This window comes from Manacus candei, unplaced genomic scaffold, assembly GCF_025592945.1.
Source record: "Manacus candei isolate 608988 ecotype Guabito, Panama unplaced genomic scaffold, ASM2559294v1 h1tg000049l, whole genome shotgun sequence".
Classification (NCBI taxonomy): Eukaryota; Metazoa; Chordata; class Aves; order Passeriformes; family Pipridae; genus Manacus; species Manacus candei.
The window spans coordinates 18813631-18828838 of record NW_026138097.1 but is presented as its reverse complement, the minus strand read 5'-3'; the positions used below and the strand labels follow the sequence as shown (position 1 = coordinate 18828838).

At 38.6% G+C, this 15208-nt stretch overlaps 1 protein-coding gene across 1 annotated transcript; it reads left to right on the top strand.

Annotated features, from left to right (window-relative positions):
* The first annotated feature begins 5040 nt into the window (after positions 1-5040).
* Positions 5041-9781, top strand: LOC127476256 (leukocyte elastase inhibitor A-like). The gene is made up of 7 exons (XM_051798945.1): positions 5041-5208; positions 5717-5779; positions 6309-6497; positions 7768-7885; positions 8196-8338; positions 9060-9227; positions 9377-9781. The coding sequence occupies exons 1-7, from the start codon at positions 5041-5043 to the stop codon at positions 9779-9781; spliced, it is 1254 nt and encodes a 417-aa protein (XP_051654905.1).
* The last annotated feature ends 5427 nt before the right edge of the window (positions 9782-15208 follow it).

Sequence of the window (15208 nt, the reverse complement as noted above, 5' to 3'; positions counted from 1 at the left end):
CCATAAGAAACATAAAAAAAAATGTCATTGGCAAATGAAGAAAAAGTTTGAGACTTTCATCCAAAATGACTGCAAACAGACAAACAGTACTGAACAAAACTTGTCCCTAAGCATGTTGTACTATTTACAGTCTTATCTAAATGTAGAGAACTTTAGGTGTAGCAAGCAGCTCAGTCTGTGATCCATTCCTCTGTACCTGAAAGCAACTTTACTACGACAAGCATCTGACCACCACCTAAAAGGTCTGTCTTTGAAGTCTGCATTCTCACCAGAATAGTTTAAGTATCTGAAAGAAAATCTGTCACTTCTATTGTACTTGCAGTACTTTTACATCTTAGTCTTCCTTTCCACAAAATGCATTTTCTATAACCTTTAAAAAAAAAGTCCTCCTGTTATTTATCCTTTCCTGCTAGAGGCTTATTCATGGAAAGGAATAAAGAGAGTCTCCTGATTTGAAACCACCATGACCTTCTTCAATCTTCTTAATTTTTCTCTGGCCTGAAATGCACCTTTGCATTATTCCAAGAGCAAGAAGGGAGTCATAGATCTGACAAATGTGGTGCAATTCCTAGTCCAGCTGCCTGTTCAACAGCAGAATTAGTTATAGCTTTGTTTTTCCCAGCAGGTGCTTGCATAGCAAGTCTTCTCAGAACCTACAAAGCAGGAGATCCTTCAATCCACTTGAACAAAAACTTCTGGATTTCTCGGACATTGCCATTAAAAAATGTGCCTGTCTAAGCACTCTCTAACCCACATTGAACTAGCCTAGAAGAGAAGGAAATATCAAAGGAGGAGACTAGAAGAACAGCAGAAAATGTTCCTTTCTGAAAATCAATGCCAGTTCAGCTCTTTCATTAGCTATAATTTGACCAAAGACAGAAAATGATCCATGTGAAACAAACCTCCACCAAAAGGAAGAGTGGAGCCACAGTTAATCTTCAGGTTAACTCGAAATGAACAGAAGTACCTACAGAACCAGTGAAATAACAAACAACCATAAAAAACCCTGTTTGCTTAAGACAGTTAAGGCAAGAGCTCAAAAGTATCAGAAACCTAAGCAGGACTAGGAGAGTAGTATTTCAGTCTGATAGCGTATTAGATAACTTGAACTTTGCCTTAATGGATTCCTATACAGAAGAATGAATTTCAAGGGTACTTGTGTCTCTAGCCACACACCCCTGTGCCTAAAGGACATGATTTATTGCGCTTCAGGATTGCAATTTTCCATTCACTATATTAATTTGGACTAAAATTTGCCAGTTCCTGAAAGAGAAATACTTGTTTGTGTCTAGCTGCTTGAAAACTATCTCCCTTCTTCTGTTCCGGGAGATGACTGAGTGCTGCCCTGACTTACAACTAATATATTTCGTGGCTCCTATTTGTATACTTTCCCCTCTTGTATTCCATAACATTTTTTCTTCCAACTGTGCTATGCCTAGTGCCAAAAATAAAAATGCAAGGAACAGCCTGCCACCACAAGAAAGAGAACAGCAGCTGCCCAGTTTTGCTCTGCAGTTTCCTATTGGTGACAGTGTGAGTGTCAAGGAATACATTCAGGGCAGGGAGCTCGGGGTGCAGCTGCAGTGCAAACTGCAAGCTGAGCTCTGGGTGGTGAGAGCCCGAGCCCTAGGCAAGAGGCTGAAGAGTTAACCTGAACTGCCGACCCTTTGCATAAAACAGGGCATGGAGACCTGTGGCACAGCCAGGGGACCCAACAGGGCAGGAGCTGAGGACCCTGGACTTTCCCATACTTAGACTGTGAGGGTATAAAAGTGTGGTGGTGTCTTTTTGTTTCGAGTTCCTCCTTGGAGGCACTCAGGTCGAGCTGATAGTTTGTTATTGCACCATGATTAAATTATTTTAAGGGTTGTGACATCTGAGACTCTGCTATGGGAAACCAAAGGTTGAGCTGGTAGGGAAAGCTGGTCTGACTGTGTGAGTGTGGGGTGTGCAGCTGCAAAGGGGCCCAGTTTGGGTGGTATGGGTGCGACTGATGGAATGGTTCCTGGATGGTTGAACAGACAAGTTTCCTTAACAGTGAGGAACAGGCTCTGCAGGTGGGCTTTTAAGTGGCTGTTTGGAGAGCAGCCAGAAACCAGGAAAGCAAGCCAGACACTTCTTTGTGAAGTTTTCTTGCCCCAGTGTTAAGCAAGTTAAACCAGACTCTGTGGCTTTCTTTCCTTCAGGCAAAATCTGTGCCGGTCCAACCCTCTTGCCCTCAGGGCATGAGCAAGCAGCACATTTTTAATTTCTATTTCCTCCCGGAAAAAAAATGAGAAAATTCAAACCAGAAGAGAATTAAACCCTTGACTACCTTGTGATTGACATGAAACTGCCTTCAAAGCTTCCTAAATAGCAGAGAAGCCTAGTATCTGATTGGGTTGATATGTAAGTATATGTTAGCAGTGATACCTCAGTATTTCTTACAAAACAGTGATTTAAGTGTTTGTGCTTGCATACACTTATGCAAGTGTTTGCCCACCCACACACCATATCAATCTATATGTGAAGGAAAATTATTTTTCAGGAAAATAACAGGAAATATACTACTGCTTATAATTAGGTTGCTCTGTCCCTGCTGCCTATGCCTCACTGAAGCAATATAAGGCAAGGACCAGACTTCCTCAGAGACACTGACAAAAATGAGGAGTTGTGGGCTAAACTTAGATATGTCAGTGTCTTGTGGAAAGCCTGCCTGGACAAAACAGCAGTTTTTCTGTTAACACATCTGCAGAATGCAAGGTTTTGAAAGAAGACTATATGAACAGGGATAGCTTCTCAATGTTTTGCCCCTTGTGCCACAAATGCCTTCCCTACTTACAGTGGAAATATTGGGAATCCCCAGGAGAATATCTCATATTTCCATCCGTAGAACTTGGGCCAATGCAGATAATGCATGGAGAGCCCCTCACTGCAGTGCCTCTGCAGGAAGCACAGCATCCCAGGAGTACCAGAGTTAATCTGCATGCACTGTGTCATTGTTGTGAATGCATGAGCTGTGCCCCATCGCTGCAATGACTGCGGATGCTCAGCTGCAGCACACCTGAGGTACGAGCTCGGCACAGTCAAGCTGTGCGTGCAACGTGCCCTCTCTTCTAGGATATCATGCAAATGAAAGCAAGCTACTGTTTGCCCAGGCTGTTGGGTATTCAACAAATTCTGGAACAAATGGCTAAATTCGTCTTCTGCGTTAAGGACAGAATTTTCAGTTGAGGCAGTAAACAGGTAGGGAAAGTTCCCTGGAAGGGATCTTTAAGAGAGAAGTCTTCAGAGGCACAGATCTGGAGAAGGCAGATTGCCCTACCTCCACCTTGGAACCACTGCCTTATGTCACAATTGGCCAAATAGATAATTCTGCATTTTACTTTCCCTTGCTACTGTGCCAACATCAGAGGTTTTAATAATTAGTTTCTATTACAGAAACATATGTGTTTGCATTCAGTGGTGTCACTTCTGACAGTAAAACACATCAAAATTTGTAGAATTTATTTTTTACAGGTAAAAAATTGCCTCAGATCTCCTTTGTTTCTAGGAGTTTGCTTTCTCTTTTATAACTTCGTAAAATTTTTTTACATCTCAGTATGCATTTGAAATTGTGACTTCTTTCTGAACTCTTAGGGATAAGGAAAAATACAAGATTCCACAAAAGATCCCCTAATTATACTAACTGGTTGCAACAGACAGGAATATGATTCATCATGAGTGAAAATTATGCTGCCGCTGGGAGTGGCAATGGTTTTATATCCCATTGCTCCAGAAGGCCCATCAACAAGCTCAACTGTCAAGTTGACACCGTGAGTTCCAAGGAGAAGGTAAATATCTCCATGATCTTTAATTCTAAAAGACAGAACTAGGAAATGTCTAAGGATTGATATGTGCATTAGTGACATACATACTACTTAGCACATATATGCGCTATATGACTTATTTTGAGGAAGTGAGAATATTTTCAAGTTGCTGTGCAATGTTTTGGATTTCATTAAAATGTATGGGCTGTGTGATGAATTTGTGCTTAACTTGCACAATGGTTTTACTAAGTGTGTTTCTAAAGAAGATCAAAACCAAACTGATTCCAACTTCTTTATGACCCAAATTAGTAACTTATGAGAGCATAGTCTTCCTACGCTCTTCCATCTTTTAAATATTTATATGGATAATTTAATTCTTCTTGTGTAATGGAGGAAAGATACCTTCCACACCTGTGGAGAAAATTATTCAGACTCAGTAAGAATCAAACAAAAAATGACTTAGAATAGTGGAACCACTAAATACGGCACTAACTTTCTAATGGATCAGATGTTTCTACGTCAGTTTACTGGATGAAGACACTGGCTTTCATAAGAGAAGAACTCCATCGTAGGTGTAAGGTATGAAGAATTTTGCTGAATATTCAAGATTATCTGCTTATAGTAATTGTGATTGTAACTGAAGTATATTTGGGAAAATAGTTTAAGCTGCAGATAAGATAAAAAATATGACCGGAATTTTCTACTAATACACAATGTGTCTTTGTTAAAAATCTTACTAAGCGAGCCGGTCTGTATTTCTATTTTTTTGCCAAATGTTTGTTAAGCAACCAGCCTCAAAAGGACACAGTATCTAGGACACAGCTGATTAATACTCACAAAGTTTTTAGAGAGACAGAGAACGAGATACGATCAAGGGTGTAATTAATAAGGGTTGTGCCTGGAAGACTCTAGGCAAGAAAGATCACTGTATAAACTAAGCTGGCACTGTGGTTAGGACAAAGTTAGGGCTAACTGACGAAGCCATAGCTATTGCTTGAGCTGGAGAAGCAGCTCAACTCAGAATACTGCTTCTGCAAATGTGTTTCTCCTGCCATTCAGGGTGCTGATTTTCAAATTCACTTTGAAATCCCAAATGTGGTGAACAGGGAATCTTCTGTGTAGCGCAGAATAATTCAGCCAAGCTATTGCAGAAAACCTTACCATGCTCTACTAAGGCATCTAAATGTAGCAGGTGTAAGGATGAGAAGCCTAAATTACTTTTTCCCTTGTTTCAGGTGATTGCAGTGCCACAATGTGCTCTCTCAGCGCAGCCAATGCCAAGTTCTGTCTTGACTTTTTCAGAGAGCTGAACAAAAGAAAAAGAAATGAAAACATCTTCTTCTCCCCACTAAGTCTGTCAGCTGCCTTTGGAATGGTTGTCCTCGGAGCCAGGGGCAACACACTGGAACAGATTGAGAAAGTAGGTTTCCTTTGCTCTCAAAAGGGGATGGTGGCATAATATGAGCCAAGAGGCTGATATAGTTCCTAAATATCCAAAGGATTGGTGCACACAGAGAGGCCTTTAAAAATACATTATGCTGTTCCTAATAACAAAGTTCTTCAGACTAAACATTATTATTAGTAATTGATTGTTCAGTGAATGCTAAACAGTGCTAAAGAAAGCGTTTTGGAGACATTCCCAAACTCTTCAGGTCTCAGAAGTGTTACTGCCCTTTGATATGGTCTTCTGCCTTCTCTGGACAACCAAAGTCTTCTTTTCTATGAAGAAAGATTTGAAAGATTTCAAAGATTTCATGCATTCATTGTCTACTAAAACTACTTGTTCACTTGCAAGGATCATAGAGTAAAGAACAAAGGGAGCTTTCCTCAGTGACTGTGTCTGGCTGTGTTTTGGGATAGGCTTGCAACACTGCTTTAGTTTTGAAGTACTGTCACTGAGCTGCACTTAATCAACATTTACATTGCAGGTATTTCATTTCAGTGAAGTTTTGAGCAGTGTAGGACAGAGCAACAGAGACCCTTCTGAGAAGGTAAGACACAATTGCTCTGAGCTGAAGCAACAGGAACAAGTTTGTCAGCCCTTTTCCTTGCAGATGATCACTTAATCAGAAGGTACAGCAGTGCTGATCAGCCTTTCCATCTAGATTTACAGACCTGCTTATTACTGTTCCTTTACTAGTTATTTAAGGGGCCTTGTGAGTCACACATTTCAATGGCTAAGCCTTCTAATTACAGGTTTCTAACCAAAACATCAGTACCAATCTAAAAAGTGATAAGTGCTTTAGTTGCCACCTGCAAAGGTTTGTCTACAGAGTGTGCCAAAAGCACCTTGGAGCTTGCTTCTCACAGTCTGTAAGCCAGCAGTCTTTTGCTTAGTGTGCACAGAGACATTGCTGTAGGATACATGACTTGAAGGTGCTGGCCTGAAGTGGAATCGCTTTGTCAATTCTGTACATCTGGCACAGGGGGAGTAAGAGGTGGTGTTGTTGCATTTATTCCAGTGCCTGTATCAACTGGGTGGAGTTTCTCATGTGGAGGGAGGCTGCAATTCACCCTCAGGTCCAGCTTTGCATAGGAAAGCTCAAGCCTACTATGAAATGTCTGTTTTCTTGTTTGAAGTGTGAAGAAGCTGAAGGAGTCCATTCCCAGTTCCAGGCACTGTTGGCTGAAGTCAGTGAACCCAGTCCAGGATGTTGTCTCACCATTGCCAACAGGCTCTTTGGAGAAATTACTTACCCGTTCTTCCAGGTAAGTGGCCGTGGTGTCCCTTTTAACAGCTCCTAGGAGTGACAAGCTCAGTAGAATTTCTTCAATCATGAAGCACAAAGGGAAATGAAACACAATGGCACTGTCAGGGTGTGCTGACAAATGACTGCACTCCACAGCTCACAGTCAGGGAGCCTTTCCATCTCACTTGCCCAGATATGGGGCAGAGCATGAGGAAGCCAGAGTTAAAGATTTTAGATGAAGAAACAGATCTATGGTAATTGCTCTCCCTTGACATTCCAGAAAATGTGATAGCAGTGATCACCATCAGTGTATCCTTACCACGCACTCCCTGTGTCTAACAGAGACAGTGCTTCTTGTGTCAATTCTATCCGAGCAAGAAAAGTCTGTGTCCAGCAGAAGACTTCCCTCCCTTTCCCAGTGTCTTCTTTGTTTCTCATGAAATGATTTTGCTCACTCTCCCACCTTTCCCTTAGAATTTACACAAATATAGGACTCTATGATTCCTGATACCTTTTCAAGCAAGGCTTAAAAGAAGTAGCATCTTTGAGATTTGTGTCTATTAGTCTCATTTAAGTGTAATTGACCGTCTCAGAACATTCTTGTGAAACACTGATGCCCAGACAATGCAAGACCATACAAACAATTTACTCAGGAAAATAGAGCTAAGGTGTTTAAAAGAGTATTAGTAGGAACAGTGCTGTTTAATCTCTGTAACCACCTTTCTCATTTGAAGTCAAGATTTCATCTTGCTTTCAAGATGCTTCCTTTGTGCTCTAGGTGAACAGAGATTTTCAGAGCCAGAAAAAGGTGACCAGCAGCCAGGAAAAGTTTTACACTTAATACAAGTTATAAATTTTACAGTGCGTATATCCACACTGAGTAATACATATACATGTACAGACAGAGATCTCATTGTGATATCAGTCCTGGTTATTTGTTCAAAATAAGACAGCCTTCTTCATTTGATGATTGGGAAGACATATATCATAACAATGATATATGAGCTTAAAAGGTACCACGTTTTGATCTTAGATATTTTTCACTGTGCTGAGACATTTCTGCTGTTGATTACATCTTGAAATTACAGAAAAATATATTTGCAAATTTTTTTTAAAAAATAATGTCTCTAAAAATTGAATGTTTGAGTTATTTCAAATAATTTCTTACATATGCCTTTTTTACTCATTCTTTTCTGGCTGATCTACTTCATGGAATTATCCTGAAGCCATGAAATTATCTTATAAAAATCATCATGTTGAAATAAAATTCTGAATCTTGTACTTTCTAGCAATACTTGGATTCTACAAAGAAATTCTATCGAGCAGAACTGGAGCCAGTCAATTTTAAATACACTGAAGAAGTAGTCAGAGAAAAAATTAACTTCTGGGTGGAAAATGAGACAAAAGGTAAAGAAGAAACCATGCAGGTTTTTTGGTTTGAAATTGAACTAGTTAGGGATATCATGTATGAATTTCACTTTCCACTTTTTTTTTTTCTAAAGGGAACTACTTTTTTTTTTTTTTTTCTTCTCAATAGGAAATAAATATAGGAAGAGGAACAAAAATGCCTTGAGTTCCTGGCTTCCAAAACTGTAAATAAAATTTTTTTGTCTGACAGCACTGTACTACTTTTCAGATTTACAGAAATAATTATTAATAGTTGAAGTCAGCTGATTGCCTGAACAAAATAATTCTTTTTAATTTATTATTTTTACAGGTAAAATCAAAGACCTATTTTCTACTGGTTTTATTGATCCCTCTACTGTACTTGTCCTGGTCAATGCTATGTATTTTAAAGGAAAGTGGGCAGCAGAATTTAAGAAAGAAGACACTAAGGAAGCATATTTCCATCTGAACAAGGTACAGTATGGACGGGAACTGAAGCAGCTGGGGGATGGAAATCAGATATCTGTCCCCTAAACCAGCAAATGGGAGCTTTCCTCCTCTCTGTCCTCAGCCAGAACAAGAGAAAGCTGCATCTTCTCTTCAGTTTGATAACCAAATATGTTACTGTTTGTACCAATTAACATCAGAAATGGGTCTTGTGCAGCTGAAATCCTGATTGGGTCAAAACCACTGAGCAAATGCGCTAACTTTGTTGGGGATTTTGCTACTAAGGATGCTGTTTCAAAAATAGTCTGGTTTGGAAGTCAAACTGAGGATTCTGTTCCCCTGTTACTATTTATGAACAGAATAGTGTGTGCTTTCAGGAAAAAATGAGCTGAAGACAAATTATCTCAGGGGAATGTATACATTATTCATGAGGAATTTAGATTTATGGTTGCATCAGATGCATGAATTTTCTAATCTGACATGCCAGACAAAAGAAAGATGTAACAACGAAGCTGTGACTAAAGTAATCTTCCACCAGTAGAGAAGGAAAAGTAGCTTTTATGCTTCTAAAATGGATAACTTCATTGGAGCTACAGTTGAGAGGAACAGATCAAGGCTACAAGTATGTTAAACCCATGACCAGTGTAAGTAATGCTTTTGGACTGAACTCTAACCTCAATACTGAAACAAATTAATAACAGGGTAATTATTTCTGTATTTTCCATTTAATATGTTTCATGTGTTCCAGAATGAGAGTAGGACAGTGCAGATGATGTTTCAAGAAGGATATTTTAACATGGCCATCTTAGAAGAACCGAAAATGAAAGTCATAGAGCTCCTATACTTTAATAATGAACTGAGCATGTTCATTCTTCTTCCTGAAGATGACTGTGAGGACTTTACTGGCCTAGAACAGGTAATATTTGATTTTCTGTCTGGTAAAATACACAGAGAGCAATACTTTAATGTTGCTCCAGTATGGTCTGAAGCCAAATGGAAAAAACTGAACTTTTTTTCCTTCCATTCATGATGGTGCCATTCATTATTATCAATACCACCTTACAGCTTGAATGTGCCCTCACCTATGAAAAACTAGCAGAATGGACCAGCTCTGCTAGGATGGAACCACTGAAAGTGAAGGTATACCTGCCTCAGTTCAAGATGGAAGAAAGTTATGTTCTCAACAAAACTCTTCAGGAGATGGGAGTAATGAATGTTTTTGACTGGGGAAAAGCTGATTTGTCAGGAATCTCTAAGAAAGGTGGCCTGGTTGTGTCCAAGGCCATCCAGAAGACAATTGTGGAAGTCAATGAAGAGGGCACAGAAGCAGCTTGTGCCACAGGGCTTCTTGCAATGCCTCTGTGTTGCCCACTTACTTATGAGTTCAAAGCTGACCATCCATTCCTCTTCTTCATCAGACACAACCAAACTAACACTATTCTCTTCTTTGGAAGATATTGCTCTCCTTAAGTGGAGGAAATTAGATCTTTCTCCATGCTTACATCCAAACTGGTAAGCGGTAAGGACAAAAGACAAAACAAAAGACATTTCTCTTGGCTTTATCCTAAAGTTTGATTTGCTATTAAAAAGACTGAGAAGAGCCAAATTAAAGATAAAAACTAAAAAACATGAACTTCAGGCGTGTTTTACTTTTAGGAGGCCTCACTAAAATATGTACCTTAAAATACGCTATGTGATATTTGCCAAAGAACTGTAGGCCTCTAGAGATGTCCGCATAGAAAACCTTATTTCAAGGCTTTCCTAGTGCAGTATGGATGCAATAAACCCATGATTGTAGTGCCCTAAAGATAACTGATATATTCACTCACATGTAGCAGACAAGAAGACAGGGATCTACATTAAAAGGATAATCTTAGATCCTTGGTCTCTTTTAGCTTTACCTACCCAACCTTTGTAGGCCTGAAGGAAAATGACAATTTGTAGGGGAGTAGCAAAGTATTCTTGTGGGACCTCCCTTTTAAATGTTGATTGATTTTAAGCTGGAACTCTCAGGATTTTTTCCCGGAGACCACAGAAAACAGAAGATTTTCTGGTGTAATTTTGCTTGTTTTCAAGCAGGGCAGAACCATTGTTATTTTTTTTTTTCTATTAAAACCCCTGCATGTGTGAGAAAATTCTCCAACTTTTTCATAAACTTCCATGTAACAAAAACAGAGTTTCAGAGTAATGGGTTTCTCACAAGGCCTGCTCTGTGATGGCTGGGAACGAGACACATAATTCCCACAGAAAACTTTAAGTAGTGATCAGCTATTCTCATTTCTAAAAAACAACTCTATTTGTGCCTCAGATATTGTGAGTTTTTTGTTCCAGCTTTTTTATTCATCATTAACATAAAAAAAATTAAAAAATCTGTAGTGATGGTATTTAGATGGGTAGCCTGTGTCTGCTAGATTTATCATAATAAAACCACTGCAAACCAAATATTAAACGTAGTAGTCTGCAGAATTAAGTGGACAGAGGAATAGTCTAATATAACAAGTAAAAATAATAGTAATCCTTTAAAAAACGTAGGTGATGCTGAAGTCTACCTCCCACTTTTAAATATTTGTCATCCTGAGTTTAGGCACTGAACAATTTGACATTAGGACATGTAAACCCTGAAACTCACCTAATGCTTCTCTCTCACATTGATTTTACCATGGAATTGAAAGTGTCCTTTTAAGACATGGCTGAGCCAGTCTAATGCCACTGAGAAGGAGGAGAATGCTTTGCCTCCTTCCTTTGTTCTGTGTGTTTCTGTTCCCTCCCTTATGCCACCACTGTTATTTGCCTGACTTGAGGATGAGCAGTTCTCTGGGACGTAAATGAAGGGGAAAATTTTTGGTAAAGCTAATTTATTTGCTGATGACCTACTTCCCTAAACCAGCTCCTGGGTGTTGTGGCGTAAGTGGTGGGAAGGCATAGCAAGGGGTTACAGACGAGAGCAGCCTGCCCAGTTTGTCAGTAGGCAATGTCCAAAATCCACAGATATATGAAAAATACTTGCTTTTAAAGGAAAAATATTACACCCCTTTGATGACTCACTTCTCCTTTTCCTGTTATTCACTGATGGGAAGAAAGTAAACACTGCAAGCGTACTACTGCCATTTCAGAACTGCAGATTCAAAGAGTTCTTCCAAATGCTGAGATATGCAGGAAAAATTACAGTAAATTACACTACTCCACACATTGAATTGCTAAATAAAGTAGACCCATTACAGTCTGTGGAGATACCTCATGTGGCTGCAATTGAATTATGAAATACAGCCTGAAATACTAAAATTACCTGTAGAGGCACAGTTGTCATATCAATTAAGTGAAGATAACACAAATCACAGGCTGTTGGCTCTTCTGATAAATAAACTATGCAAAAAATAGTTACCCATGTTTTTCAATGACTGCAATTGATATTTTGTGTATGTCTGGTTTGTCTCCGATATGAACCACTTAGGTTAAAAGAAAAAAGAGTGAAATGAACAGTGTTAGAATTTATTAGCTTGCATGATCAGGCCTATAAATTTTCAGATAAAATGTATAAGAAAAACAATTACTGGTATGTGTGATAAAGGCGTGTCCTTTAACATATTATCCTGAAGAGCACGAGTATCACAACAGGAAAAGGAATTTTGTGTGTGAGCAAGGAAGATGTGCCTGTAATGAGGGTTGTCACTTAATTTCCTACAGCAGAAATATTTTGAGTTTTTTATGGGTTTTTTTGTTGCCTTTTTTTTTTTTTTTTTTTAAAATTTCCTCCAGGAATATCTAGATAATTTCAGCAAAGCAAACAACACTGCTAAGGGTAAAGTAGCTCCCTTTCCCTTTCACAGAGGGTACTCCTACTGTTTTATGCTCTGTGACTTAATAGGTACAAATTTGGATTCCTATTATTCACTTCTATGGCCTTTACAGATACTATATTTGGTTTTTTTACTGCTCATCAAGTCTATTATTCAATAAATTGTAATCGCTTTTTACAATTGAATTATATTTTATATTGTGCATTATGATTGTCTAACAGACCATGAATGTTCCTGTAGACAGATTCCGTAGTTTATTCACCTGCCACAGTAAAAAAGTAGGTATGGAAGATCTATGAGAATGGCCTGTGCATGTACCATGGGCCTTGTTGCCATGACCTGCGGAGAATGAAAGTTAAAAGCTGACTCTCAATCATCCTTTAAATCCTACTGGCTGGTTTAAATAAATTTCTGACTACTTGAATATTCTGGGGTTTGACTTACAGTCCAGGAAACATGTAATTCTCAACTGTTCCTCTAATCTCTTCCTCTGCCATGCCCATCCTCAGACCTCTAATTAATCTCAATGCTGTTGCTTTGAATCTTTACATCATAATGAGGTTTTTAGCAAAATGTGCTTTCTTCTCAGAGCCTTTCTCCCCTCCTCCACATGTATGTGTAGACTCTATAGTTTGACCTCAGGTAAAAACTTCAGTCTCACCCAGGTAGAGAAATAGATATGGCTGTGCTTTGAAAAACTACAAGCTATTAACCACACCAACCTTTTGACTTCAGGGATGTAGTTCTGCATTTTGGCAGACCAAAACACCTTTCAGTACTATTTGGCTCTTGACAAATAAACAGAAATTTTTAGGTTTGTTCTCACATGGAAAAAATCCACTTCAAATCCCTCTTAATAGAATGACCCTCCTGAAAACTGGCTTTGTGTGGAATTATGTAATTTCAGCAATGTCAGATGGTCACTCTTCATGAGGAACTCCCTCTCTTCCACTGCACAGACACTGTAGTGAGTTGTTGCATGTCTGTCAGACCTTCAGCAGATAGCCTAGCGTCCACTTTTCCCTTCATGCTTGGTGAGAGTACTGTGTTAGAGTGCTTTCTGCACTGACAGTGCCTTACATGTGAGAAGAAGAGAATTGTCTGGGATTTCTGGGATTGATGCAGTTTTTGCACTCCCTGGTAACATAAGACTCTTTTCTCTGCTATATCCGTGGATGCTTGCTAGCAATGGACTGTAGTGGGAACTGTTTGCTCACTCCCAGATCACAGCACTATGACTAGGTCATATTTTCCTGTACTATTTTGGGATCTTTACCTTCACTTGGCTGTGAGAATCACCTGATATGATGTTACAGCTGGGTTTACTAAAAATGTATTTTGTTTTGCTGAACGTATTTGTACCGTTGTTTTTTTCTCTTTTTTTTTTTTTTTTATTTGGCTCTAGTTACCTAATAGAGCTCAATCACATTAATGTGCAAATTCAAAAGAACTGCATGAGACATAGCTTTAGGCTTGAACTCAGATTGCTTTGGTACAGCCTTATACGTTAACGCAAAAGCTTAAATATTCAATTTTTAATCAGATTTTACTTCAAAAAATAAAGGTTGACTTACTGCAGATAGAGAACCATTGGTCTACTCAATGTTTCAAAGTGCAATGAATCAAAAGGTCATGACGAAGGGCAGTGACTGAAAGATGACTTCTTGAAGGCAACAGTGGGAGTGTCTCATGCAATATATATCACCAACAACTCAGAGAAGCTGTTTGGGTTCAGCTGGCAAGCTGGACTATTGCATGCCTCTGAAGTTTGTGGGGTAAGTATTTCTCCAAGTAAAATATAATTTCTAATTTGTGTTCTTTAATATGGAAAAAAGGTGATATTATGTTTAAGAACTTAAAGGTAAATATAAAAAGACATCATATATAGTAATTTTACCTTGCCTTGTCAATATATCATATACTGTTTAACTGTCAAATTCTTTTAGGTGTGAGAAATATGAGTGTTTGTGCACCATAGCTTTGAGTCGAAATAGCTCTTTTTCACTGAAAATCTGTTGTCACATTAAAACTGTTCTTTTATAATTTTAATAATTGCAAATAAGGTTATTTCTCTTTTCTCAATCTCACTCTCTGGAGGGCCCAGCTGAGGTACAGTGTGATGATTCATGGAGTCTGTGATTCCACAGTCATTAGCTTCAGAGGCCTCTCAGGTCACATAATCAACCACGCCTGCTCCAAACTATGGATATGCTCTATTCCTCCAACTTTAACTGTTTTAGAGATACAAGAAAAATGGTAAACTTTCTTAGCCTTAGATTCAAAAGAGAGAGCAACTGCATGTTTCAATGAATATCTTTTACATGTCACATACATCTGCATCTACAGGACTTGCACCCGACTGAAGAAATGCAGCTCTATGCTGTTTCAAGCTGTACTGCCAAACCCCATATTTAGTGTATATATATATATATATGTATATATATACATATATACACATTTGTGCTTTTTCTGAACAAAAATGTCTCAAACAGATTAAATGAGATTAAATGTCTCAAACAGGACTACAGGAAAGAACCCCCCTAAATTTATATTTCAGTGTCTAAGCAACTGGTTGGGTTTACAGAGCAACTTACTCCTATTATTCCTATAAATTACAGGAAAGCAACCTCCAAATTTGTGGCTGGTTGAACTAATAATAGTAAGAAGTACACTAGGAAATGCAGAGAGTTGACTACTTTTGATTTAAAGATCCAGAGCATTTTCCAGAGCAGCCACAGAAGAAATGAAATAGGAAGTTAGCATTGTCTCAAACATCCCTCTGATGGCCATAGGGAAACTCATCCATTCAATGTTATATTTATCATAAAGAATAATGGTTGAAAGATCTATTTCCTAAAAGGCATGTAGAAGATACTATCTTGGTGATGAGATGGAATCTTGCTGAAAGAAAACAAATGTGTTCAGATGTAAAAGTATTTCTAACAATCACAGAATTTGTAAGCTTCACATCATTCACTGGTTCAGCATCACAAACCCAGCAATGAAGTAACAGTTTCTGGGCTATTGGCAGTACTTTTTAAAACAAGCCCTGCATATCACCACTATACAGTCATATTTCTGTTTGCAGACTGACTTCACA